The sequence below is a fragment of the Vulpes lagopus genome, chromosome 6, assembly GCF_018345385.1.
Source record: "Vulpes lagopus strain Blue_001 chromosome 6, ASM1834538v1, whole genome shotgun sequence".
NCBI classification, from domain to species: domain Eukaryota; kingdom Metazoa; phylum Chordata; class Mammalia; order Carnivora; family Canidae; genus Vulpes; species Vulpes lagopus.
Genome location: NC_054829.1, coordinates 100,355,403 through 100,383,260, shown reverse-complemented (window position 1 = coordinate 100,383,260; position 27,858 = coordinate 100,355,403). Strand labels below are relative to the sequence as shown.

At 40.7% G+C, this 27,858-nt stretch overlaps 1 protein-coding gene across 3 annotated transcripts; it reads left to right on the top strand.

The window, feature by feature from the left end:
* BDH2 (3-hydroxybutyrate dehydrogenase 2) lies at positions 1 to 27,814 on the top strand. Of its 3 annotated transcripts, none has more exons than XM_041757656.1 (10): positions 1 to 100; positions 3,009 to 3,100; positions 3,970 to 4,048; positions 5,853 to 5,949; positions 7,697 to 7,805; positions 18,874 to 18,934; positions 20,128 to 20,241; positions 23,150 to 23,208; positions 23,763 to 23,855; positions 25,857 to 27,814. In XM_041757656.1, the coding sequence occupies exons 2-10, from the start codon at positions 3,029 to 3,031 to the stop codon at positions 25,908 to 25,910; spliced, it is 738 nt and encodes a 245-aa protein (XP_041613590.1). In that variant the 5' UTR covers positions 1 to 100; positions 3,009 to 3,028; the 3' UTR covers positions 25,911 to 27,814. The 3 variants fall into 3 exon arrangements, with proteins under 3 accessions (XP_041613590.1, XP_041613591.1, XP_041613589.1); XM_041757657.1 differs by lacking the exon at positions 1 to 100 and adding an exon at positions 741 to 927; XM_041757655.1 differs by lacking the exon at positions 1 to 100 and having other exon boundaries at positions 2,999 to 3,100.
* Positions 27,815 to 27,858: the final 44 nt, after the last annotated feature.

Below are 27,858 nucleotides of genomic sequence, written 5' to 3'. Positions count from 1 at the left end.
CAACATGCGTTATTAAGCGCCTGACTTGCTTCTGCACAAAGGTCTCAAGTTTGTGTCTCGCCCACGGATCTGAAGGACGCCGTCCACTTGCTGCTGTAAAGTAAGATTTCCTTTTATTTTATTAAATGACACTTCAGACTGGGAGAGGAGGAGGTTTAGATTTTGCGTTCTGCAAGTTACCCATTTCAAGATTAATTTCAGCCGTTAGATCAGTATAAGGGTGCGTTTTTAACAAGTCTAAAACTCTAGTATATAAGTTTTTCAATGTGGTTTTCATGTTGGATTTATGGAGAGTTGCCTCATTTTACCATTTCAGGTCATGTTTGTACTACATTTTCCCAAATAAATCCATTTTAGTTTGATAGTATAGTTTTTTCCAACAGTAAGTCTTTGGGACCAAAATCTGATCCCAGAAAGGCAAGACCAGCTAAGATTTCAGAGCGAGCAAAGCAGCTGTGCTTCAATAGTTGTTCAGTAAGTGCTTCTCTGGGTTTCAAAGATTCCTAGGGACATCTTTGGTACTGGTACATGCTTTCAGTGCCATGCGCCCAAAGCCAGCAGGGACAGTGGTGTAAAATAACATCTTTTTAATGCACCATGCCCAACACTGGGGAGGGGCGGAGGGGGGGGTTGATTATTGGAGTCTCTTACTTTCTAAAGCATATATTTCTCAACTCTTTACGTGCTTAAAGTGAAAATGTATGACTCGTGCAAGAAAGAAAAAAAATAAAAAGCCACAGAAACTCCATGGCCTCAGAGTAGGTCAGGCACTGGAAAAGCTCAGCCTCCTGGGCGCATAACAAATGCAGACTTCATCCGAACTTCGAACTTCAAACTTCGAGAACTTCAGTGAAGCTGTAAACAGGCTCCGGGAGCCAGTTGCTAGCCTGACCCTCTGAGAAGCAAAACTCCAAGACAGAGTTAAAGGTGCATGAGTGTTACCAGGGGAGAAGCCCGTGTGAGGGTCAAGGAGAGTGAACTGGCCGTCAGACCCCAAGGGAGGGATGGGATGGCGGGGAGAGGGCTGGAGAAGGAGTTGGGGGGAGCCCACCCACCGCGGGGCAGGGGCTAGGGCCCACCGCACACCCCCGCTGGCCTCCCAGGGCCGGGAGAGGGGCACGCAGAGCCCACCCACGAGGTCTTCTCTTGCACCTGCAACCCGGAGGCCTAGGTTTGCATTCACAGCCGCGAGAGACCACTTATGACCTCCGAAGGAAGTGCACTGCTGACCAGGCCCTGTCTCCTGTCTTAAACGCTGCTCTGGTCCAGCCCCCTTCTCCATCCCCTCACTCTCTGCTGTTTCACCTGAGGCCCTTCAGACCACTGCACACCCTCCCAAAGACATCCTCCCGCGGCCTGCTCCACAGTGAGCTAAAATACGTGTCTGATTGTGTCACACTCTTTCCATCAATCCTTTAGTGTCCGTTGCCCACAGGAGTAACTGGCCCCTCAGCATTCCGAGCTTAGATAAAGCGTGGAGGCTTGGTTACAGCAAAAAACCAAGGTTGGATAGTGAGAACAAAGATTGGTTCAAAAAGAAAGGACTAGATCATGTGAGCCTTCTAAGCCAGACTTGCTACCTGTTTTCTATCAGGCGGATAATTGAGTAGGGTGATTGTGTAGGTTATCTGTACATGTACCTTTTAAGTTGGCTCACTACCCTCCTCCCCTAGCTTTTCTCTTTACAGAGGCTAGAAAACAAAACTCTCAAATTCCTAACCTCTGCAGCTAGAGCTGGCCTGTGAAATGAACGCTGGAATTTCTAAGGAGGGCTTCCTTCTTGAATAGAAAGAGAGGACACTCTGAAAGGCTTTTGGCTTTTATTCCACTACCTTTTTTTTTTTTTGCCTGGAATGGGGATGTGATGCCTTGGGACAAAGCAGACATTGTGTACCTTGGTGTGAAATCAAAGACACCCAAAGACCCCCATTAAGGACAGCAAGGCGAGCAAATGTACTCAGTTCCTTGAAGACAGCCTCAGTTAACCATCATTTGACATTTAACTACCCCCAACCTCATCATTAGCCATTCCCCTCATCCTGCAAACTACTGCTCAAGAACCAGTCAAGTTTCTTATGCATATCTTATTTTCCCTAGGTCAGAATTCCTCAGTCCTCCGATCTGAAAATTACAGATAGTATCTGTTAAAGTGTTACTACTGCATACTTAAACTTTTCTTTTTGAAGATTCTTATTTATTTGAAAGACAGAGAGAGAGAGCACAAGCAAGGGGAGCAGCAGAGTGGAGAAGCAGGCTCCCCACTAAGCAGAGAGCCCCAATGCAGAGCTAGATCCCAGGACCCTGGGATCATGACTTGAGCTGAAGGCAGACGCTTAACTGATGTAGCCACCCAAGCACCCCTGCATGCTTAAACTTTAAGAAAGGATCAGCAGTATTGTGGGGTGGAATTTCACATAGTGAAGGAGTCAGGAGGCCTGAGCATAGTTCTGTCTCTGTCATTAACTGGCTCTGTGACCTTGCGTAAATCAGATCAGTTTTCTCATCTATAAAATGGGAGTATTGGATATGATTTGATTTTTCCAGCTCTTTTGTTCAATGACTCTCTGAGGCCAACCATGAAATCTTTCCAGTGACAAGGAAAAGCCACAGATAATTGATAGTACAAACCCCCAACAAAAGTTTACAGCAGAGAAATCGAGAATGCCATAGCAGTTTGTATAGGGACAGTGGGGACAATGGTGGTGGTAGTGAAGGGAAGGACTCCAGCCTTGCTATATCAGTATCAAAGGCTGTCTTCTCTAAGTACTCAGGAAGCCGAATGGTGGATTAAAGTCCAATGTCTGTTACCACTTAAGTGGGTTATGCTAAATATTTCTGATACACTAAGGTAGGTATCTAGTGTCAGCATTCTTGGAGAATTCAGATGATGGGACTATTTGTACAGAAACTGTCATTAAGTTCTTAGAGAGTACGTTGAACTGTTCATTCTAGATGTCACTGCACAGGACCATGTGCTACAGTGTAAGCCATTAAATATATGTCTCTAGCTTTAACCACAGGTTCCATTATGGGTCGACTTGATGGGAAGGTCATCGTCCTGACAGCTGCTGCTCAGGGGATTGGCCGGGCAGCTGCCTTAGTAAGTTATTATCTCTTGTTTACTTACTACCTTTTGAGGTATTGAATTATGTGGACAGATCCTATGATTACTTGATTCTGCTCTACTTTTTTTTTAATTTTGTGCTTCTCTTGTCTTACGTTACAAAAGAAAAGTCCCTATTCCTGACCCCAGGCAGATGAAGGAATGAACACCTCACATGTTTATTATGCGACATTACTGATAATCTTTGACTCTGAGAGACTTCTCTGTCTCAGTTTCTCTGCACTATGATATATTTACTACAGTGGCCCTACAGGAATGCAGAGCTTTCTGAAATTACATCAATTCAGGTATAAGACTCGAATTACGAGACTGTCAGGTTACCTTTACCTTCCTAATTTATATCAATTTCTTGCACATTATTACCCCCACCTGACCTAATTAATGCATTTAAAGTGTAATAGTACGGTATGGTTTGACATTTATGAAACTAATATACTCAGAAGAAAAAAAGTGTTGAAATAACCCATTTTCTCTTATTATTTGGAATATAATAAGAAATAGAAAACAGTAAGAACTTGCTCAAAAATGAAATAAATACAGGCCATGACATCAGAGAATAGTATTTTGAGAAGTGTCAATAACAGAGGCCTCGTTTTTAAAAACACTATTTTATTTGATAATGCTTAAAGGGACAAAGTCAGATGACAAGCACAATGTATGTCACGTTCTAACTAATGAAAATAATAACGGGATGGGTGAAGTGAAAGAGAGCTTGAAATTCTACCTATTTTATAGGGAAAGCAATGAAAATAAGATAAGGGAGAAAAGGCTAAAAGACTTTCCATTCATGAGAACAGAATCAAATCAAATAGACAAAGGATTTACTTGTACATTGTGTCTCTCAGGCTTTTGCAAGAGAAGGTGCCAAAGTCATTGCCACCGATATCAATGAGTCCAAACTTCAGGAACTGGAAAAGTACCCCGGTAAGCAACTCGGCAGTGTGAACTTGGAATTCAGACTCAGCAAGGTGTCGCAGAACTTGATCCCAGGCCCTGGGATCATGACCTGAGCCAAAGGCAGACGCTAAACCACTATAGGGTTCCTATTCTGAATCTTTGAAATGCACATGTATTTTACACTTACAGAACATTTCAATTCACACTATCTGCATTTCAAATGCTCCGTAGCCACATGTGGCTAGTAGCTACCATAACCGAAACAGCTTAGCCTTAAAATGACATATGATCAGAAGCTGTAAGAGACGGGTCGCCTGGGGTAGTTCGGTGGTTGAGCATCTGCCTTTGGCTTAGATCCCAGGGTCCTGAGATCGAGATCCGGATCAGGCTTCCCGCAGGGAGCTGGCTTCTCTCTCTGCCTATGTCTCTGCCTCTCTCTGTGTCTCTCATGAATAAATAAATAAAATCTAAAAAAAAAAAAAAAAAGCAGCAGCTGCAAAGACTAATTTGTTTGGCTGCCCCTTAGTGTACCACACCAAACCTAATTCCAACATCAGACAGCTTCAATCAGTATTACTCAGAAAGAAATCAGGACATAGAAGTCACTTGAAATTTAACTGTTTCAGCAAAATAGAACAGGTTACATGAGCAAACACAGTTTAGTTCATTGAATTAGTTAACTGAGCTAGACTATGTTGAGTTATCATTTCAACAAGTCTAAGGGGTAGCTGCTGCCCTGGAAAAGCACAAAGCAAAGGAAGTTCTTCTGAAACTCAAATTTAGTCTTCCCTTTCTTTATTTATAATCTACCTTTTCTATATCCAAAAGGGAATAAAATAAACTATATATTTTTAAATCATAAAAATAATAACTGCTTCTTTCATTAAAGCAGATTTGTTGGGGTGGTTTTTTTTTTTTGGTTTTGGGGTTTTTTAGTAGCTAGTATAGTGTGTCTCTCTCAGATCCCACACCAGATCACTCCTGGTTAGTGTTTTCATCCCTTCTTCTGGCCTCTCATTTCTTCTTGCAATTTAGTCCAGAAATAAATGATGGTACCCATGACCAACAGTTATTTCTAGTAAAAAAAAGAATTGGCATAAAGGTAAAGGGCACAAATAGAAATAATTTCTTATTCCACTTCCCCTGCCCTTCCCTCACAGGCAGAATTCCCCTGCCCTTCCCTCACAAGCATCACTGTAGCAATAATTCAACCTTTAGGGAAAGAAAGGGCTACAGGGGCCCAGTTGCTTTATTCCTGCTGGCTTACTGAGAGGCATCTAATATAAAGGTCAAGACGAGGAGGACTTTCAGATTTTTACTAATAAGATTCTTAAGATTCCTAAGACCCTCAGGGATCCCTGAGTGGCTCAGTGGTTGAGCATCTGCCTTCAGCTCGAGGCATGATCCCAGGATCCTGGGATCGAGTCCCTCACTGGGCTCCCCGCAGGGAGCCTGCTTCTCACTCTGCCTATGTCTCTGCCTCTGTGTCTCTCATGAATAAATAAATAAAATCTTTAAAAAAAAAAAAAAGATTCGATGTCTGGGTGGCTCAGCGGTTTAGCACCTGCCTTTGGCCCAGGGCACGATCCTAGAGTCCCGGGATCGAGTCCCTCTCTCTCTCTATCATAAATAGATAGATAGATAGATAGATAGATAGATAGATAGATAGATGATAGATAGATAGACAGATATTCCTAAGACTCTCTAATGGCCAACAATCCTATGAAGTCTAACTGAACAAAGACTGCAATCCTCACACTTTAAAACAGCTATATCTTCAAGGCTAAACATTTTTATGAGTACAGATAGATTCCTTTGTTTTATTTTTCAGGTATTCAAACTCGGACCCTTGATGTCACAAAGAAGAAACAAATTGATCAGTTTGCCAATGAAATTGAGAGACTTGATGTTCTCTTTAATGTTGCTGGGTAATTCATGTTTTAATTTCACTGTTCTTACAGAAAGTTTTCCATGACTTTTATTTAATGATTTTTGATAAAATGGCAAAATTATTCATCATGAACCATAATATATTTCTTAGGAAACACAGCTATATTTTAACAGAATTTTTATTCCAAGATTCAGCAAGTAATAAAGCCATAGAAGTGGACATAGAGGGATGCCTGGGTGGTTCCGTTGGTTAAGCACCTGCCTTTGGCTCGGGTCATGATCCCGGAGTCCTAGATAAATGCATTGGGTTCTGTGCCCCCCGGGAGCCTCCTTCTCCCTCTCCCTCTGCCTGCCATTCCCCCTGCATGTGTGCGCTGTCAAATAAATAAATAAAATCTTTAAAAAAAAGAAGTGGACATGGGCTTGAGGCCTAAGGGAAGTTATGATCTACCGAAGAGAACTGGTATTAATCTGAACCTGTTGATTTCTTAAGGCTAGCAACAGCTCACACCAATGGACTCGTGGTGAGTGCTCCAGTAAGACTTATAAATGAGAAACTATTTTCCAGTAGATGTCTCTAAAACAAAGTATATATACCAGAAACCAAGTACTCAGCTTCTTGAAATGCAGGTGTTCCCAATTTTTTTGGCACAACCTCCCAAGCTCAGGGTTTCTTAGTGGGACAATGAGTCCCATCCATCAAAAGAAGTTTCTGTGTTGCACTTCTGTATAGAGGACAAAGAGAATGGCTTAATTGAACTTATTAGGTAGCAGCAAACGTGGAACTATGTGTGAAAGAGAGGAGACTGAAAGTGGAGCAGCTGCACATAGGACAGCTAGTGCCAGTATTTTCTCTGCTTAGGTGTGACAGTAGAGACGAATACAACTGAGGTTTATACAGGACCCAAGTGACATTCCACCTTTCTTATGTAGTGAGATATTTGTACTACTGCATTGGTAGAAAACCTCCAGAGCTTTCTAATATGTTTTTGTTCTCCTTAATCATGTTTCAGTGCAAAAAAAAAAAAAAATCCATCTATAGTTTGTCATGTTACATTACATGAAAATTAAATTAAAGCAACAATTTTTGACAATCTATTTTATAAATTTTCCATCCCTTATATGAGAATATACTCAGAGCCATGACAAAAATAAATCAGGAAAATTAGTTTTTGAACATCTACATGTTAAATTTTAGGCAGTGTAAGGGATACAGAAATAGAGCACGTGGTTCTTGCTGTCACACAAAGGATGAGCAGGTTATTTATGAGTGTGACTTAAAAGGCAGTGAGTGAAGGCTGCTTTAAGAGTTTGTTTTGTTCTGCTTTGTTTACTCAATATGTTAGAACTGTATGATAACCATATTACTTGGCCATCCTGAGATGTTGAGACAATGGTTTCCCTTGCAATTTGATTTTCCCTTTGAAAACACTAAATCTGTGCCACCTGAGGGCACTATTGCTCTTGAAAAAGTAGTCAGGGCAGGCGTCCTAGTCTCATGTTTTTGATATTTCCTGTGCAGTCGCTATCAAGCTTCTTACGTTTGGTGGCCCCAGACTTTTGCCTTTCTCTTTTAAAAGAAGGATATTGTTTTCAAATAAATTTATTTAGCTTAAGTTGTTGGATACTCATTAACCTAGTGTACTAGGTGATATCAGAATTGTTAAAATCTTCACAAGAGTCAATGATCTAAGTTAATATATTACAATAAAAAAATGATAAGGAAATGGAATACAGATCTTCTTAAATGATCATTTTTTCCCCGCTATTTAATTCCTCTTCCAGTTTTGTCCATCATGGAACTATCCTGGACTGCGAGGAGAAAGACTGGGACTTCTCAATGAATCTCAATATCCGCAGCATGTACTTGATGATCAAGGCATTTCTTCCTAAGGTAAGGACTACCACCACTAGGATAAGCACTACTGGATAAGTAGATCTCCACACTGGGCATCCAGAAAGGGTCCTCACATGTGCTGAAGAGTGACAGTAGCTAACATAATGACTAACCTGTACTGAATGTTTATATCAAGGCACTTAATATAAATTAATTGATTTAACCTTTCAGTTAAGAAATATTCAAGAAATATTAAGCACTTTCTATTGGCAAATCTCCACTCTAGGTGCAGAAGACACATCAGAAAACTAAACAAAGTCCCTTCTATAAGAGATATCCCATTTTTGAGGAGTAAGACAGGATAACAATGAATCGGAAATATAACTTGGGAAGTGATTAGAAGTACTATGAATAAAAAGCAGCTAGGATATCAGTAAAGCCCAGGAGGGCCTCACTGACATGCTGAAATTTTCATAGAGGCCCAAGTGAAATGAGGGAGCTAGCTATGCAGGTATTTAAGGAAGAGGGACCCAGGGAGAGGGACAGCAAGGAGGCATGCAGGACCAGAAGAAGGTAATGAGGTACATACTACTTTATCACATCCACCGTACAGAGGATAATAAAACTGAGAGGTGAGGTAACTTGCCCAAGGTCACATAATTAGCAGGTGGTTATAACAGGATTTGAAGGACGCCTGGGTAGCTCTGTGGTTGAGTGTCTGACTTATAAATAAATAAATAAAATCCTAAAAAAAAAAAAAAAGAAAAAAAAACAGGATTTGAAACCTGGAGTTGGGCCCCTTCTTAAATTTCAGTGTCTAGGCACAGGCTCTCAAGATGGATGTACCCCATAGCTTTTCTGTTCCCTGATCATTCTTCTTGTTTTTAGCTGAGCCACAGAGGTACCAGAGAGGTGAGTCACAGCATGTGTTAAAGAGAGAGCATTCCTCTTGATATATTAACCCTTGAATTCCACAGCTTTCACACAAGTTGTCAGTGTTTTTCGTTTTATTTTACAAACAAGCATTAAATGCCTTTTGATATAAAACATACACTAGGTGTTCTGTGGGAGGGGAGCATAAATATGAAAAATATTGAGTTCAGATGAATTCATAAGCCAATAGTAAGCAGACAGCACAAGCTCAGACACTGAAAGGGGTTGACTGAGTACAGAACCAACTCAGTCCAAGGTTGTAAACCGAAGCCTAGTGAAATGCAGAGAAGCTATTCTTCTCTTCCATCCCAGATGGATTAGATGACAGACATACTGAATGCCGCCAACCCAGCATGGAGAAAAGCTTTTTAATGGCAAGGCACGGCTGATGCTTTGCTCTGAACATTCAACCTAAAAGATCCAGGTGAACATTAAAAGGAAAATTACGAAAAACTGACTTAGAAACAAAGGAATTTGGGATGCCTGGGTGGCCCAGTGGTTTAGTGCCACCTTCAGCCCAGGGCGTGATCCTGGAGTCCCAGGATTGGGTACCACATCAGGCTCCCTGCATGGAGCCTGCTTCTCTGTCTGCCTGTGTCTCTGCCTCTCTCTCTCATGAATAAATAAAATCTTAAAAAAAAAAAAAAAAAGCAATTTGTTTTAATCTGCTTAGCACCTAGAAAGGATCTCTCAGTGAGTCCATGGGATGTTGAAGTAGCACATTTTTAAAATATAAATCTCTTCTTTTTTTCTTTCTTTTTTTTTTTTTGTGCTTATTTGGAGTTCATGAGAATCTATGCTATTTGGAACTTGGATTATTTTTTGAAGACTGATTCTTAACCTAGGATATAGGAGAGAAGCAGAAGCTATGGTAAAAGGAGAAAGTCACAAATGGTAAAGCTGTCACATGTGCATAACCAGCCTACTCCATGTCTGGAATGCTTTACAAACATTAGTGAAGGCAGCAAGTGTGTGGTATGGTCCAGTGGTACTCAAATTTAAACATGTCAGTGGGCAACCCAGGTGGCTCAGCGGTTTAGCACCGCCTTTGGCCCAGGGCCTGATCCTAAGGACCTGGGATCGAGTTCCGCATCGGGCTCCCTGCGTGGAGCCTGCTTCTCCCTCTGCCTGTGTCTCTGCCTCTCTCTCTCGCTCTGTGTGTGTATCTCTCATGAATAAATAGATAAAATCTTAAAAGAAAAAAAAAAGTTACTCTTCCTTTAAAAATAAACATGTCAGTAAGTGTTAATTTTTTTTTTTTTTTTTTTTTTTTTTTTTTTTTTTTTTTTTTTTAGTAAGTGTTAATTTTTTTAAAGATCTTATTTATTTATTCATGAGACAGAGAGAGAGAGAGAGAGAGAGGGGCAGGCAGAGACATAGGCAGAGGGAGAAGCAGGCTCCTCGCAGGGAGCCCAATGAGGGACTCAATCCCGGGACCTGAGCCGAAGGCAGACATTCAACCGCTGAGCCACCCAGGCATCCCAAGTGTTAACTTTTGAAGTATCAAACATGAACTTGCGGGATCCCTGGGTGGCGCAGCGGTTTGGCACCTGTCTTTGGCCCAGGGCGCGATCCTGGAGACCCGGGATCGAATCCCACGTCGGGCTCCCGGTGCACGGAGCCTGCCTCTCCCTCTGCCTGTGTCTCTGCCTCTCTCTCTCTCTCTCTGTAACTTTCATGAATTAAAAAAAAAAAAAAAAAGAGAGGGATTTTGGACACACAAAGAGAGACTGGGGGGGATGTGTGTGCACAGACAAACATGAACTTGCAAATTAGTGAGTTTACCTATGATTTAAAGCATCTTAACAATAAACCATATGAACCAGTAACACTGATTTGTAAAAAATCCCAGGAGATATTAATGTCTGGGATAGGCAATCAGATAGAGTCAATCTTATTAACCAGTACCTGGTTACTTTAACAGTAACCAACCTGACCCCAGATTTTGGACTCTGGCATCACAGCCTGAACTCTGCACCTACTTCACCATTTGCCATGGGAGATCGCACTTGTACTCTATTCTATTTAAAATGGAGGTGAGGGGGCACCTGGGTAGCTCAGTCAGTTAAGTGTCTGCCTTCAGCTCGGGTCATGGTCTCAGGGTCCTGGAATCGAGCCCCACATTGGGTTCCCTGCTCAGCAGGGAGTATGCTTCTCCCTCTCCCTCTGCCCCTCCTCACCATTTGTGGTCTTCCACACTCTCTCTCTCTCTCTCAAATAAATAAAATATTTATTTTTATTTTATTTATTTATTCATGAGAGACACAGAGAGAGAAGCAGAGGGAGAAGCAGGGAGCCCGATGTGGGACTTGATCCCAGGATTCTGGGATCATGCCCTGAGCTAAAGGCAGACGCTCAACTGCTGAGCTGCCCAGGCATCCCAAATAAATAAATATTTTTAAAAATAAATAAAAAATAAAATGAGGGTGAGAGATTACACAATCCCTAATTGTCTGGGATCTTCTGGGTTCATTAAGTATGATGCACATATACCAGGTTAGAACTTTCTAGGGGAAGCCAGGATTTGGAGTCCAGGCAGATCTGAAAAGTCAGGTGGCCAAAACATAGAAACACTTGTAGAAAATTTTTGTTCATGGGTAGACATACAGAAAACCATTCCAAAACTGGAATATGAGTCAAAAGGCAAAGAACAAGTTGAAAATACTGTAAATAGAGATCAATGCAAAATCCAAAGTCAAGGAAGTCTCAAATATGTGGAGATTTTTTCCCCCTTTGCTGTATCTTAGAAGACACTCTAGCACATAGAAATGCTTTAGCAAGTATTTGTTGAATGAATAAATGAATCTAGGTTGCCAATCCAGGTAGAGGTCAGACATGGACTCACCAAAGACCCAAGAAACCAAGGTCTGCCAGGTTTAGGAGCTGACAAAAGAGCTGGATCAGGGTAGGACTAACTAGATCTACAGCTAGAGGGAATTTTCAGAGCTCTTTCTAGCCCCTGCCTGAGCTTCTGGGAGGTTGATCCTACATAGGAATACTGTGTACTAGACACTTCACTTTACACTTGCCAAGTCATATTTGCCTGACTACAACAGAGGACTGTTAGCCTGGGAAGCCAGGAAGAGCATGCACCTGTACCAGGAGGTACTGAGCCAGCATTGAGAAGGCTGCATGGAAGGAGGCTGGCACAGGGCTCTAGAACCAGCAGAAAGACCTGGTTGAATGGATGGCACAAAGTGCTTGGGGGCAGCACTAGCATCTCCTAGGTGACTGTATTCTTTTTCTTTAAAGATTTTTATTTATTTATTTGAGATAGAGTGAGAGCATGAGAGAACACAAATGAAGGAAGAAGCAGAGGGAGAGGGAGAAGCAGACTCCCCATTGAGCAGGGAGCCTGACTTGGGACTCAATTCCAGCACCCTGGGATCATGACCTAAACCAAAGGCAGACACCCAACTGACTGAGCTACCCAGGTGCTGCCACCCCAGGTGACTATATTCTAAAGTTTTGCTTGAAGAATTACTGCATTTCAAAAGATTATAGACTGAACTAACTTAATACCTAATCTTTATATATTCAGTTGGGGTATATGTAATCTCTAGGTAGTAAAAATGGGTTATGTAGGGACAATGATAGCTCAATAAAACTGGGGAAAAAATAAAAATAAGTAAAACCAGGTTATTTGCAAGTTGGATAAGAAAGAATAATGTGAAGGCTTCATTTTCAACACCATTATACTTGACTCATATCCCTGGTCTTTTCCATGAGGACCTCATTTCATTATGATCCTCTTTATCACGAAGACAAACAAGTTGGGTTAAATATTTTCACCCCTACTGCAGGGGTGAAAGTATTGGTTGGGTCACCTCAGCCTTGGTTGACTCACCTTGAGGTTGGGTAACCTCAGCCTCCCCTGTACCCTTTAATCCATCCTGCACGATGCTTTAGGTTGTTGTAGATCCTATGCTTTTGGGTACAAATAGTAACTAAGTATCAAAACAAAGGCAGAAAAATACTGTAGGGAGACCTGTCATCTTGGTAGCTTCATCCCTGGACCAGTCACTCACCTCCATTCCTTCACCTCTCTGTCTGAAAGCTGCTAGAGCAACTCACCCCAGCAGAAGAGATTTCTCTCTCTACACTTACTGTTAGGACACTTTTTTAATAATTCTTTTACTTGACTTTCATGGCACAGCATATCCTACTTTTCCTTCCTCCGTTCTCTGGTGGTGGTCTTCCATTTCCTTTCAAACCTTGTTTTAACTCTTCACTCCTCCTCATGTCCACCATCCTCTCCTTGTTCTTTGTGGTCATCCTGTGAGCTTCTGATTTCAATGAGAAGGTAATGTCCATCGGACAGGAATTCCCTCCACCTCTTGCTTCTTCCCCCAAAGCATTCATGAGTCCCCATGCCCCTGGACATACCTGTATACCCTTGAAAACACACATACATGTTATACTTAAGTATAAGTTCATCTGAAAACATTGTGAATTCATAGCAGCTTTTTCATCCATTATATTATTCCTGTAGGTCTGGGACAGGGCCCAGCAATCTGCACCTTAATCTAGTATCTCAGGGTGCCTCTGTGGTAGTCAGTTGAGCATCCGACTCTTGATTTGGGCTCAGGTCATGATCTCAGGGTTGTGACATCGAGTCTCGTGTATGGCTCTATTCTCAGTATGGAGTCTGCTTAAGATTCTCTCTCACTCGGGGATCCCTGGGTGGCGCAGCGGTTTGGCGCCTGCCTTTGGCCCAGGGCGCGATCCTGGGGACCCGGGATCGAATCCCACGTCGGGCTCCCGGTGCGTGGAGCCTGCTTCTCCCTCTGCCTGTGTCTCTGCCTCTCTCTCTCTCCTTCTATCTCTCAAGAATGAATAGATAAATAAATAAATAAATAAATAAATAAATAAATAAATAAATCTTTAAAAAAAAAAAAAAAGATTCTCTCTCACTCCCTTTACCTCAGCCCCTTCCCCCACTTGCACTCTAAATAGATTAATCTTTTTTGAAAGAAAACCCTAACACCTTGGGATGCCTGGGTGGCTCAGCAGTTGAGCATCTGCCTTCGGCTCAGGGTGTGATCCTGGAGTCCTGGGATCAAGTCCCTCATCAGGCTCCCTGTGGGGAACCTGCTTCTCCATCTGCCTGTGTCTCTGCCTCTCTCTGTGTGTATCTCTCATGAATAAATAGATAAAATCTTAAAAAAAAAAAAAGTTACTCTTCCTTTAAAATAAACATGTCAGTAAGTGTTAATTTTTTTTTTTTTTTTTTTTTTTTTTTTTTTTTTTTTTTTTTTTTTTTTTTAGTAAGTGTTAATTTTTTTAAAGATCTTATTTATTTATTCATGAGACAGAGAGAGAGAGAGAGAGAGAGGGGCAGGCAGAGACATAGGCAGAGGGAGAAGCAGGCTCCTCGCAGGGAGCCCAATGAGGGACTCAATCCCGGGACCTGAGCCGAAGGCAGACATTCAACCGCTGAGCCACCCAGGCATCCCAAGTGTTAACTTTTGAAGTATCAAACATGAACTTGCGGGATCCCTGGGTGGCGCAGCGGTTTGGCACCTGTCTTTGGCCCAGGGCGCGATCCTGGAGACCCGGGATCGAATCCCACGTCGGGCTCCCGGTGCACGGAGCCTGCCTCTCCCTCTGCCTGTGTCTCTGCCTCTCTCTCTCTCCTCTGTAACTTTCATGAATTAAAAAAAAAAAAAAAAGAGAGGGATTTTGGACACACAAAGAGAGACTGGGGGGGATGTGTGTGCACAGACCAGAGTCCACATGACCCCTCAGCAAGAAGGCTGCTATCCTTTGGCCAAGAAGAGGTATCAGGAGAAACCAAACCTGCTGAAACCTTGATCTTGGACTTCTACCTTCTAAAAAAAAAAAAAAAAAAAAAAAACAAACATGAACTTGCAAATTAGTGAGTTTACCTATGATTTAAAGCATCTTAACAATAAACCATATGAACCAGTAACACTGATTTGTAAAAAATCCCAGGAGATATTAATGTCTGGGATAGGCAATCAGATAGAGTCAATCTTATTAACCAGTACCTGGTTACTTTAACAGTAACCAACCTGACCCCAGATTTTGGACTCTGGCATCACAGCCTGAACTCTGCACCTACTTCACCATGTGCCATGGGAGATGGCACTTGTACTCTATTCTATTTAAAATGGAGGTGAGGGGGCACCTGGGTAGCTCAGTCAGTTAAGTGTCTGCCTTCAGCTCGGGTCATGATCTCAGGGTCCTGGAATCGAGCCCCACATTGGGTTCCCTGCTCAGCAGGGAGTATGCTTCTCCCTCTCCCTCTGCCCCTCCTCACCATTTGTGGTCTTCCACACTCTCTCTCTCTCTCAAATAAATAAAATATTTATTTTTATTTTATTTATTTATTCATGAGAGACACAGAGAGAGAAGCAGAGGGAGAAGCAGGGAGCCCGATGTGGGACTTGATCCCAGGATTCTGGGATCATGCCCTGAGCCAAAGGCAGACGCTCAACTGCTGAGCTGCCCAGGCATCCCAAATAAATAAAATATTTTTAAAAATAAATAAAAAATAAAATGAGGGTGAGAGATTACACAATCCCTAATTGTCTGGGATCTTCTGGGTTCATTAAGTATGATGCACATATACCAGGTTAGAACTTTCTAGGGGAAGCCAGGATTTGGAGTCCAGGCAGATCTGAAAAGTCAGGTGGCCAAAACATAGAAACACTTGTAGAAAATTTTTGTTCATGGGTAGACATACAGAAAACCATTCCAAAACTGGAATATGAGTCAAAAGGCAAAGAACAAGTTGAAAATACTGTAAATAGAGATCAATGCAAAATCCAAAGTCAAGGAAGTCTCAAATATGTGGAGATTTTTTTCCCCCTTTGCTGTATCTTAGAAGACACTCTAGCACATAGAAATGCTTTAGCAAGTATTTGTTGAATGAATAAATGAATCTAGGTTGCCAATCCAGGTAGAGGTCAGACATGGACTCACCAAAGACCCAAGAAACCAAGGTCTGCCAGGTTTAGGAGCTGACAAAAGAGCTGGATCAGGGTAGGACTAACTAGATCTACAGCTAGAGGGAATTTTCAGAGCTCTTTCTAGCCCCTGCCTGAGCTTCTGGGAGGTTGATCCTACATAGGAATACTGTGTACTAGACACTTCACTTTACACTTGCCAAGTCATATTTGCCTGACTACAACAGAGGACTGTTAGCCTGGGAAGCCAGGAAGAGCATGCACCTGTACCAGGAGGTACTGAGCCAGCATTGAGAAGGCTGCATGGAAGGAGGCTGGCACAGGGCTCTAGAACCAGCAGAAAGACCTGGTTGAATGGATGGCACAAGTGCTTGGGGGCAGCACTAGCATCTCCTAGGTGACTGTATTCTTTTTCTTTAAAGATTTTTATTTATTTATTTGAGATAGAGTGAGAGCATGAGAGAACACAAATGAAGGAAGAAGCAGAGGGAGAGGGAGAAGCAGACTCCCCATTGAGCAGGGAGCCTGACTTGGGACTCAATTCCAGCACCCTGGGATCATGACCTAAACCAAAGGCAGACACCCAACTGACTGAGCTACCCAGGTGCTGCCACCCCAGGTGACTATATTCTAAAGTTTTGCTTGAAGAATTACTGCATTTCAAAAGATTATAGACTGAACTAACTTAATACCTAATCTTTATATATTCAGTTGGGGTATATGTAATCTCTAGGTAGTAAAAATGGGTTATGTAGGGACAATGATAGCTCAATAAAACTGGGGAAAAAATAAGTAAAACCAGGTTATTTGCAAGTTGGATAAAAAAGAATAATGTGAAGGCTTCATTTTCAACACCATTATACTTGACTCATATCCCTGGTCTTTTCCATGAGGACCTCATTTCATTATGATCCTCTTTATCACGAAGACAAACAAGTTGGGTTAAATATTTTCACCCCTACTGCAACCAATACTGAAAGTATTGGTTGGGTCACCTCAGCCTTGGTTGACTCACCTTGACTTGGTTGGGTAACCTCAGCCTCCCCTGTACCCTTTAATCCATCCAGCACGATGCTTTAGGTTGTTGTAGATCCTATGCTTTTGGGTACAAATAGTAACTAAGTATCAAAACAAAGGCAGAAAAATACTGTAGAGAGACCTGTCATCTTGGTAGCTTCATCCCTGGACCAGTCACTCACCTCCATTCCTTCACCTCTCTGTCTGAAAGCTGCTAGAGCAACTCACCCCAGCAGAAGAGACTTCTCTCTCTACACTTACTGTTAGGACACTTTTTTAATAATTCTTTTACTTGACTTTCATGGCACAGCATATCCTACTTTTCCTTCCTCCGTTCTCTGGTGGTGGTCTTCCATTTCCTTTCAAACCTTGTTTTAACTCTTCACTCCTCCTCATGTCCACCATCCTCTCCTTGTTCTTTGTGGTCATCCTGTGAGCTTCTGATTTCAATGAGAAGGTAATGTCCATCAGACAGGAATTCCCTCCACCTCTTGCTTCTTCCCCCAAAGCATTCATGAGTCCCCATGCCCCTGGACATACCTGTATACCCTTGAAAACACACATACATGTTATACTTAAGTATAAGTTCATCTGAAAACATTGTGAATTCATAGCAGCTTTTTCATCCATTATATTATTCCTGTAGGTCTGGGACAGGGCCCAGCAATCTGCACCTTAATCTAGTATCTCAGGGTGCCTCTGTGGTAGTCAGTTGAGCATCCGACTCGATTTGGGCTCAGGTCATGATCTCAGGGTTGTGACATCGAGTCTCGTGTATGGCTCTATTCTCAGTATGGAGTCTGCTTAAGATTCTCTCTCACTCCCTTTACCTCAGCCCCTTCCCCCACTTGCACTCTAAATAGATTAATCTTTTTGAAAGAAAACCCTAACACCTTGGGATGCCTGGGTGGCTCAGCAGTTGAGCATCTGCCTTTGGCTCAGGGTGTGATCCTGGAGTCCTGGGATCAAGTCCCTCATCAGGCTCCCTGTGGGGAACCTGCTTCTCCATCTGCCTGTGTCTCTGCCTCTCTCTGTGTGTCTCTCATGAACAAATAAAATCTTTAAAAAATAATAAATATAAACAAAAAACCTAGCACCTCAAGAGATTTTGATGCATCACAGTATATGGACCACCTACTGGGTACCATCTCTAGGAGGACAAAATAGCCACAGACCCTCCTCTTCAGCCATTCACACTTTGAGTGGGGGAATTCTGAGGGAGGGGTTCTTAGGAAACACTTCCTTGTTGAGGGAAGCAGGCCTCACTGTGAATAACCATTTACCACATCCTGCATTTAACCATCTCAATCAACTCCACCCTTGTTGCCCACAGACATTTCTGCATCAGTCCTATCTGAAATCACTCTGTCAACTTCCAGTGGGTCTCCTCTACATGGCACCACAGTAATCACAGTATTCCCCAAATATAAACATGGCACTTCTCTGCATTAAACAACTCATCGTCACCACACTGCCTGGGTAATGCCCAGATTCCTAAATTCAGCCCCCATTGTCCTCTGCAGCCTCATTCTTCCCATGCCTTGGCATTCTAAGCAGACCTATCCTTTCCTCCCAGATCCGTGATGCAGCCTTTATACATGTGGTACTTGCTCCTTAAAACACCTTTCTTTTGCACTTTACAGCCTAACACTCTAGCTTTCAAAAACCATCCAACCTCTCTCCTCCTTAGGAGCCCTCCTCTGAGTGTCCCGAAACCTGGATTTGTCCCTTCCTGCCAACCAATCCTCCCCTGTGGAGGTCTCTGATGCCGCTGGATCCTGGTCACGTCAACCCCTCCAGTCCACTGGCAGCTCTCACTAGGCAGGGAGTGTGGCATTTGTCTTCCAAACTCCTGGACCTAGTGCTGCATCTGATTATAGTAGGCCTTCAACAGATACGCACTGAATAAAGTAAAGAGTTTTCCAGCATCAGGAATACAAAGTAACAATTAATGTTCATTAACTTTCATTTAGCTCAGAGTACCTTCTTAGTCTTGCTGATGCTCTTGTGCCAGAGGAAGGCAGTAATCCTCCTGAGAAATATTCCTGCCAGTAAGTGCGTAAGCATGCCATCCACTCCCAGCGATGGCTGGGTGAGACATTAAAACTGCCTAACAGGCTTAATGTTAATAGTTAATAAGATGCTTCTGCAAACCATAATAAGCAAATGCAAACCTTTTAAAGAGGTAGTATTTTTATCTTGCAGAGTGGCATTTTTGTCTTCTATTTGTTTTGTTTCGGCAGATGCTTGCACAGAAATCTGGCAACATAATCAACATGTCATCTGTGGCTTCTAGTATCAAAGGTAGGTCTGTCTTCCTCTGGGAATCAGGATGCACATACTCCCGTACCTTCACCAGCTATGGGTTTTCGCAACAAGCATAGCAGAGGTTATAAAACCCACAAATAATGTCAAAACCATCTTTTAAAAAATTAGTAACAGGTTCCTTACCACCAGTCCTTTTTGCCTTCACTGTAAACCAGTCATAAAAAATAAGTTTCATTTTCCCTTTCTTTTATTCCTCCTAAAGGATATGGGAATAAAAATCAAGCTGAAAGAAGGAAATATTTATCCATTTAATTAACCAAAAGAGATGTATTGAGCAGTATGTGCCCCTGCCACAAAAGAATTCAGTCTGAAAGGGGGAGAGTCAGGCAAATGCATGTCTCCTACATTGTGACAGTATTACAACACAGGCTTTTGCAAAGTGCTGTCTCGATTCAGAGGAGCATAACAATTTAGGAAGTGCTTCACAAAGACAACCAATCTAGGCCCTAAACAAGAAGTCCAGCCAGAGAACCCAGATTGCAGTGCCAAATGGAAATACCATCACAGTCTGGCAGATGGATTTGTGAGTTTAAAATGAAAGAGCTACTGCAGAAATAGCATCCCTTCTCTCTACAAGAACACACATGAGCCTGCCCAAGACAGGAAGGCAAAAAAATGTGCAGTCCTCTTGACTTACTTGGTTTGGTAAGTTTGGTTTGTTTTGTTTTGTTCTTTCCCTTGATTTTCATTTGGAATCTGCCCAAGGTTTCTACCAACCGATGATGAAAACCTAAGACCACTGCCATCTTTAAGTGCAGATTCTCAACACCTAAGCCCTGACCGGGTTGTGTCAGGAATATTATTTTCCCACATTCAGACACTAGCCCTCTTCAGGGAGAAAACCTGATACCAAATTTTTTAAAGGGTAGGATGGGAGGTGGTATGACAGTGGTTACTGGGGACAGCTATTTGTGTTCCCTTTTTTTTTTTTTTAAGATTTTATTTATTCATGATAGACATAGAGAGAGAGGCAGAGACACAGGCAGAGGGAGAAGCAGGCTCCATGCTGGGAGCCCGATACAAGACTCGATCCCGGGACTCCAGAATCACGCCCTGGGCAAAAGGCAGGCACTGAACCGCTGAGCTACCCAGGGATCCCCTTGTGTTTCCTTTCTAAAGGAGACTGTTGTTTTATTCCTTCAACTGTTGAACCTTCCCTTCACCCTCAGGAGTTGAGAACAGATGTGTGTACAGTACAACCAAGGCAGCTGTGATTGGCCTCACAAAGTCCTTGGCCACAGACTTCATCCAGCAGGGGATCAGGTGCAACTGCGTGTGTCCAGGTGAGGTGGGCTCTACAAGGCTGTGCACTTGTCCCTTCTGACACTATGGTTGCCACTGTGACATCTACCTACAGAAGCTTGTTAACCACATGTTATATTGTATCCTGTCACTGGGAAAAAGCTCAAACGAAAAAGGGTCTAGGCTTATTAAGATAATAGTCCAACAGTAGGTTGGGAATGAGATTCTAAGTCATTAGGAATGAACCACAGATGCAAAGGGTTTAAATGGTATTTATGCGTGTGGCACAATTCCAAACCTCGTGGTCAAGCCACATTACTGGCCAGAACTTGGGTGTTTTGGAAGCAGACCAGAGATGGCCTTGTCAGAGGAAAGAGGAAAAGTAGGCCATGCTCACAGAACCACAGGAAGAAAGTAAGAGACTCCCAAAACACAGAGAGCTACTGAATTTTGTAAATCACCTGGGATGACCCATAAATTAAAAGGAGGGATCAGCACCTTCCTTTATGCAAACTATGGCCTGCAGGAGAAATCCAGCCCATCACCTGTTTAGTAAATACTGTCCTATTATAACACATCCACACCCGACTTGCATTATCCATTGACTATGACTGTGCTCCTGCTACAAGCAGAGTTGAGCAGTTCTAACACACCAAATGCTTCTCAAAGCTAAAAGTATTTCCTATCTGGCTCTTTACCAAAATGTATGCCGACTTCTCATATAAAGGAAAGAAGAAAAGCAGAACTTAGTAGAAAGGACATTCAATCTGTCCAAATAAAAGCATCCTATAACTTATTTCATAAGAATAATTTCTCATTTTCTCAATAACTATGGATATGCCTATTAAATAGATATGCCCTTTCACCTGGTTCCACTAACCCAAAATGAACACAAGGTGCCTAAGAAGAATCACTAACTTCCTTCTCTGAAAATGAATTAAATATCACATTTCCAGAATCAAGGTTGCTCTCGGTGGTCACAACTGGTATTGGGGGTTTGGGGAGAGGAGGTACTTCACACTTACCTATGGAACTTTTCTAAACCTAAAGTGTATGCTAGAACTTGGGGAAAGAGTTGATGGGAAAAACTGTGTGTAGTTTGGAAAGTTCCATACGAGACTGTATATTCCACCATGGTCTCCCCTCAGGTTAGAAACCATTGACTTACTAATCTAAAGGAGAAATACAAAATACCCTGCAAGCTGCAGAATTTCCATGATTGAGGTGTTCTGTTTAATTTTTCTTGGACTAGAATGGCAAACATAGGTAACACTAAGAAAAAGCATACAGGAAGACAGTTTCACTGGGTTTTAGCATGCCCACTGGTGACACTTGACTGTAACTATTTTTGGTGCCATTTACCCAATGGAATAAATGGCAAAATGATCTGGAAAATGTGGTTGTTTTAGCAGCTGGACTTTTTAGAAGATTGGAAAATATATTATCAAACTGTCTGGAACAAGGAACTAGCTGTGACTCAAGAGCCAGTCGCAAAAGAACCTGACAAAGAATGAGTGTACCTGGAATTGCGCTGATGGCGGTATAGTCATAACTCTTAAAAACCAGGCTTGTATAGACTATGGCATGCTGTGTCAGTCTGTGCCACAGAGGACAGAGTAGAGTAGGGACAATGGAATTAAGTAGAAGGCATAGGCTTGCTCTGTAGTTTCATTTACCAGCCATGAATACCAGCCATAGGAAAGAGATGATGCTTGCTCTCCTGAGTGACACAGGAAGGTATCAAAGTTGTATTTTAAAACTGAATTTTGAGGATATTAAGTGAAAGCTTAAGATGTCTTGAGCATACTGTTGGTAGGATCCTGGATTATAAGGAGGGTATGGATGAGAGAAGTGAGGAAAATATTATTGGAAGCTGGGTACAAGAGAACTTTGTTATGTGTTAAGTTTATCAACACCATTGCCTGCAGTCATGTGGAAGGTAGAAAGTGTTCCTAATGAACTGAGTGATCTAGTAAAGGCAGCTTCCACTGAGTGTGGACAGGGCTGCCCGCTTATGGTGAAATGTGAGAGGATACAGGTAAGCTAAAGAAAAGAGTGTTAAACACGAAAGAGCCGAAACTTTCTGACTTTGAAGAATCCCAACCTCTCCAGAGAAATGATAAATGATGCTAAAATTAAAAAATAGTTTCTGGTAAACACTGACCTCAGACACTCTCAGGACTAGAGGATATGACTATAAAATCATTTGTTATGAACCTACAAGTATCATATGGTCGCCCAGAGTACTGTCAGCAACCCCTGCCCCCCCAAAAAGGGCTTCTAAAGAGAATTTACAAATTACATAAATTAACAAGAAGTGTGGAGTCCTACTTGCTCTGTAGGAGCTCAAACTGAGTGGAATTTAAAAATTTTAGCATCATTTCTACTTTTTTTATAGTGAAATGATTTCAAATTACATTTTTTGTGAGAAACATGAAACAGTGGTTAAAAATAGAATTCAAAACCAGTGAAAATAGGCAAGATAATGAGGAAAATGTAGAACCATCTAAATTACTGAGGACCAATGACAGGCATGGCATTGTCCCTGAAGATACTCAGGGATTTTTTTTTTTTCTCTTTTAAGGCATCCTGGGTTCTTGTACAAGTAAAGTACTTATATGGTTGTACCTACATCTCAGGGTTGTTTTGTGGATTAACTGAGATAATGCATGCAAATGTGCTTAAAATTGATAAAGTGTCATACCATTGTACTGTGATCAAAATACATCTTGGAATGCTGAGTGATTCACCCAGAGTCCTTGCTTCGGGTCACAAAGAATTATGATCTGTGTTTTTAAAAATCATAGAAACTGGAGGTGAAATGATCATTCGAAGTCATGGAGAAGGATTTCACTGATGTTGTATCGTATTAGAAAGGAAGTTTAAAGTTTGTCAATTTCTTTTTCAGTTTGAATAATTAACCAAGCCAAATGTCTTCCTTTGATTTAGCAACGGTTGATACCCCATCCCTGCAAGAAAGAATACAAGCCAGACCAAATCCTGAAGAGGTATAACTATTTTAAATGTGTTTAAAGCTTCTGGTTGAAAAATGTCCTCTTCCTAGAGTAGACAAATTCATGGAGACAGATAGGGTGGCTGCCAGGAGTTGGGGGGAGGAAAGAACAAGGAGTTATTGGTTAATCTGTATAGAGTTTCAGTTTTGCAAGATGAAAAGAGTTCTAGTTTGTTGCACAATAATGTAAATGTACTTAACACTACTGAAACATACTTAAAAATGGTTAAGATGATGAATAACATGTATATTTTACCACAGTTTCAAAAATTAAAAAAAAAAAAGCTCTCCTCTTTAACTGATCTGATATATTGTCTGTAGATTTTAGCATAACATAGTTTGAGTAGCTTGGAAGTCACCATAGTCCTACTTGGTCCACAATTAATGAGATTAATGATATTTTCATGTATCACGTTTCATACATAATAAAGCAGCATGCCAAAGGTACCTCTGTAGATTCCTCTTGCCTTTGACCTCCTGTAGGAGCTGCAGGTGAGTTCACACTTCACCTTACATCACTGATATCATGGTATGGCTTTCTGGTCTCAGGCACTGAACTACTTCCTGAAGCGACAGAAAACTGGAAGGTTTGCAACCGCAGAAGAAATAGCCCTGCTCTGTGTGTATTTGGCTTCTGATGAAGTAAGCACTCTTCTTCCCAAGGAATTCATTATCCTCATTTGGCCATGATTTGCTTATCAAGATAATGTCATGTTAGAGTTACAACATATATATGCTAAGAGGTTGCATTTATAAGATAGGGATAAGCTGTGATTTAATTTGCTCAAAGAAAGGCCACTTGATCTGACCCACCAACTCTTCTTCATTCAGCTCTACAGGTCACTAAATCTTGTAGCAAATGACATGGAGGACTGAAAATATTAAATTGCTTAATTTTATGAGAGGCAGTTGCTTTCAAAAATTATAATTGGGGAAAGCCTGATTAAATGTAAGTCAAGCAACGAACCTCCAAAACTATGAGAGCTTCAGGTGAAATGGGGAGAGAGTTAAGCAGATGTCATTGTTTCTAATAGACACAGGGTTGGCATCTGGTATTTTTAGTTTTATTTGTGACCAGTTCAGGAAAATCCTGCTTTTTTTTCTATGAATTCTTGTTGGTCATCACATATGGATATTCCTAATTCTCTTTCCACTTTGCATCTATTTAGTCATCAATTTCTTCCTTGATAGCTATTGTATATATTCCTAAATGGAATTAAACTACAAAAGCAGAAACTATATTTATAAAGGTACAGAGCACAAGAACATCCCCCTCTGTTTTATGTGTTTGAATATTCCATGACCAAGGAACTGCAGTGTATAAGAGAGGAAGAGAGAAAGAGACACAGGCAGTAGTGAGGAGGTGTGTTGTTAATCTGTTAGCACTTCTTTATAGTAACTTGGTGTACATCAGGTGGTTGGTGAATGTGACAAATACTGGTTGAAATGTTTTAGTGATAGAAGTTCCCACTTCTCTGGACTGTTAACAACAGTTTTTAGCAGCTAGGGACACTGCTAAACAAATTAATGGAACAAGTTCATTGGCCTTTGTGGCTTCTCTGAATCGATATCTACAGAGCTTATCTGATTTGAGGGTACTGCTGCTAAGTTAAATTGCCCTCGTTTAGCCAGGGCTTAGGGTACCAAATATTTGGAAATGTTCTGGCTTGAAATGTGCAATAAAAAGACCTTTGGACTTTTATAGAGGAGTCCATATGTATAACAGAAAGCTTGCTTTAAAAATAAAAACTTCAGGAAGTTGGGGTCATTTCTTGGTAAAATGACTAGTAACCTCCTAGTTTATCTACAGTATTTGATCAGTTTTCATAGATTGAAGTTCAAAAATTTCTGTACTCATACTATGGTGTCTTGCCTCCCAGCTTTTCTTATTGTCTTAGGCTTTAGATAAATTTAAAAAAACACATATTTAACATCCATGCTTAAAAGATTTTTAAACCCCTCCCACAAGGATTACTTCAACATTATTTCTTTGGAAAATGGAAAATTCTATGGAAAAAAGTAATTTTTAAAATTCCCCTAGTTTTGTACAGATTTGGATATCTGAAACTAATATAGAATATTTTTCATACTTTAATATATATATTGTTATTATTCATTTAAGTTTTTAAAACACATTTAGTGTGCTCAGCTCCTGGAAATACCTATGTATTTTGATCAACTATACAATATCTTATATTAAAAAAAATTCTGTTTGGTAAGTCACTTTATGACTTACATACTTGATGATGTTCAAAAATTTATTAATGGCATAAAGCTCAGGTACTTTAGAGTAGTTCTGAATTTCAAAATGAAAATGTACTATTTTAGCTTATACTTTATCCTAATTTGGGGAATGGCTTCATATCACTAAACTTAATTTTCTGATCCTGAAACCAAACACCTGCTTAGAATGTGACATGTGCTCAAACACTAGCCAGAGGCTAATTAACTAGATCACAATAACATGCAGCAGTTTCAAATCATCCAAAATTTAATTCAGATTTTCCTAAAAATCTGTGTTAGGTGAGTGTTCCTATTACCATGAATACATTGTTTAGCTATCTCAGTCATGGGAAAACTGAAGAAACACAATCTGTGTTAAACCTGGTTAATTGTTCTGTCTCCTTGTGTTTATCATTGCAGTCTGCCTACATAACAGGTAATCCTGTCATCATTGATGGAGGCTGGACCTTGTGATTTTAGAATCTGTTTGCTGGAAGAACAGGCCCTTCCTGCCCACAGTGAGACTGGTTATGAAGAAAATTCAGCCATCATGTCTTTCCCAGTCATGGCTTATTTATGACAATTAGCCCTTTTTAATGATGCCATTGTTCACAAAAGTCAGATTCTTTAAATATATTAATCTCTTTCTAACCTCTTCTGAAATCATTATAGGGAGATGACATAAAAGATAATGAACTCACTGCAAATGAAAAGTTTTAAAATAAACCACAGTTTGCAAGCATATAAAATTAAAGTGTGAATTTGAGAAATTGCAAGTTTTTAAGAAAAAGGTATTAATTTGTATTTTACTTCTTCCTAATATTCAACCATTTTGTATGATTCTGCGTTGGTCTTTACATAGATTCTAAATTTTTTTTTTTTTTTATGAGTCATAGAGAGAGAGAGAGAGAGAGAGAGAGGCAGAGACATAGGCAGAGGGAGAAGCAGGCTCCATGCACTGGGAGCCCGACATGGGATTCGATCCCAGGTCTCCAGGATCGCGCCCTGGGCCAAAGGCAGGCGCCAAACCGCTGCGCCACCCAGGGATCCCCTTTACATAGATTCTAATTTTAAAATTTTACACCATTATAAATGAACACAAGGTAGGAAGGAATTTAGCTTCAGTAACTTATATTAAAAGGAATTTAGATTCGGAACTATACTGTTGATCTGTTATATAAAAGAAAAATAATCATCAAGTGTTGATACTTAACCAATGTTATTACCCATAAGTACTATTTTCTTAGTTCAACTAAAAAAATCTTTCTTAAAACAAGCAATGACATTTGGCATGCGCCTAAAAACTTACAATGAACTAGCAGTATTGTTAGTTTAAGTGATATTTTTTAGATTAAGTGTAGATTTTTTTTTCACCAAATTCCAGGCTAACAGTAAGAGGACATGAAATTTAGAAGCAATCTCTGGATCAATAAATATAAGTGAATCATATAACAGGAAACAAAATTAAAGAAAATAAAATTTGCAAGGGATGGTTGAAATAGATAAAGAGAATTAAGGAATACAAACTTCCAGTTATAAAATAAATAGGTCACAGAGATAGAAAGTACAGCATAGGGAATACAGTTAATAATATTGTAATTACATTGTATGGTGACTACACTTACCATAGTGAGCACTGAATAATGCATAGAATTACTGAATCAATATGCTGTACACCTGGATTTAATATAGCATTGTATGTTAATTATAATTCAATAAAAAATGGTTTAAAATTTTTTTTCAAGAAGAAGCTTAAGCAGATTCATGGATGATAATTCTGTAAGAGAATAAGAAGTTTTTTCTTGTTCCTTTAATTTTAAGGTTCTATGTTTGTTTTTTATTTGTTGTTACTTCAAAAGACCAAATGGTATGATGCACATAAACTCAGTAAATGAGCATGTAGTCTTTCCTCTTAGAACCTCATTAATATTAATCCATATTAACAAGGAAAATTTTTAAATGGACAATGAAAGGATAACATTTTATGTGTGAGGAAGAATATTATGTGGTTGATGAAAAAGTTAAAATTGACAGCAAAAAATATTTTGACTAGCATTCCCAAAGAGTTCATTGATTAGAAGGTTTGCTTCGGGGTTCTGGACCAACTATTCCACAACCGCATCACAGATAGCTTGGTTTGTTATCTAGACCAAGTCATCCAATTTACTTTGGATTTTAGTTTTCTGGTTTGTGAAATTAGGGAGTTGCACAAAATGAGTTAGGTTTCTTTTGGTGTATCGTAACCAAAATGCTGTACTTCTCCTCAAGTGAAGTGATGGGACACTGAAGCTTATAATTATGTTATGAAGTACTTTATACTGTGAGTGACATACATGTGAATGTATAGCTATGACGGACGAATAAATTCTAAATAAGCACACGATGAATTCTGCAAAATGAATTCTAACATTAGCAAACGCTT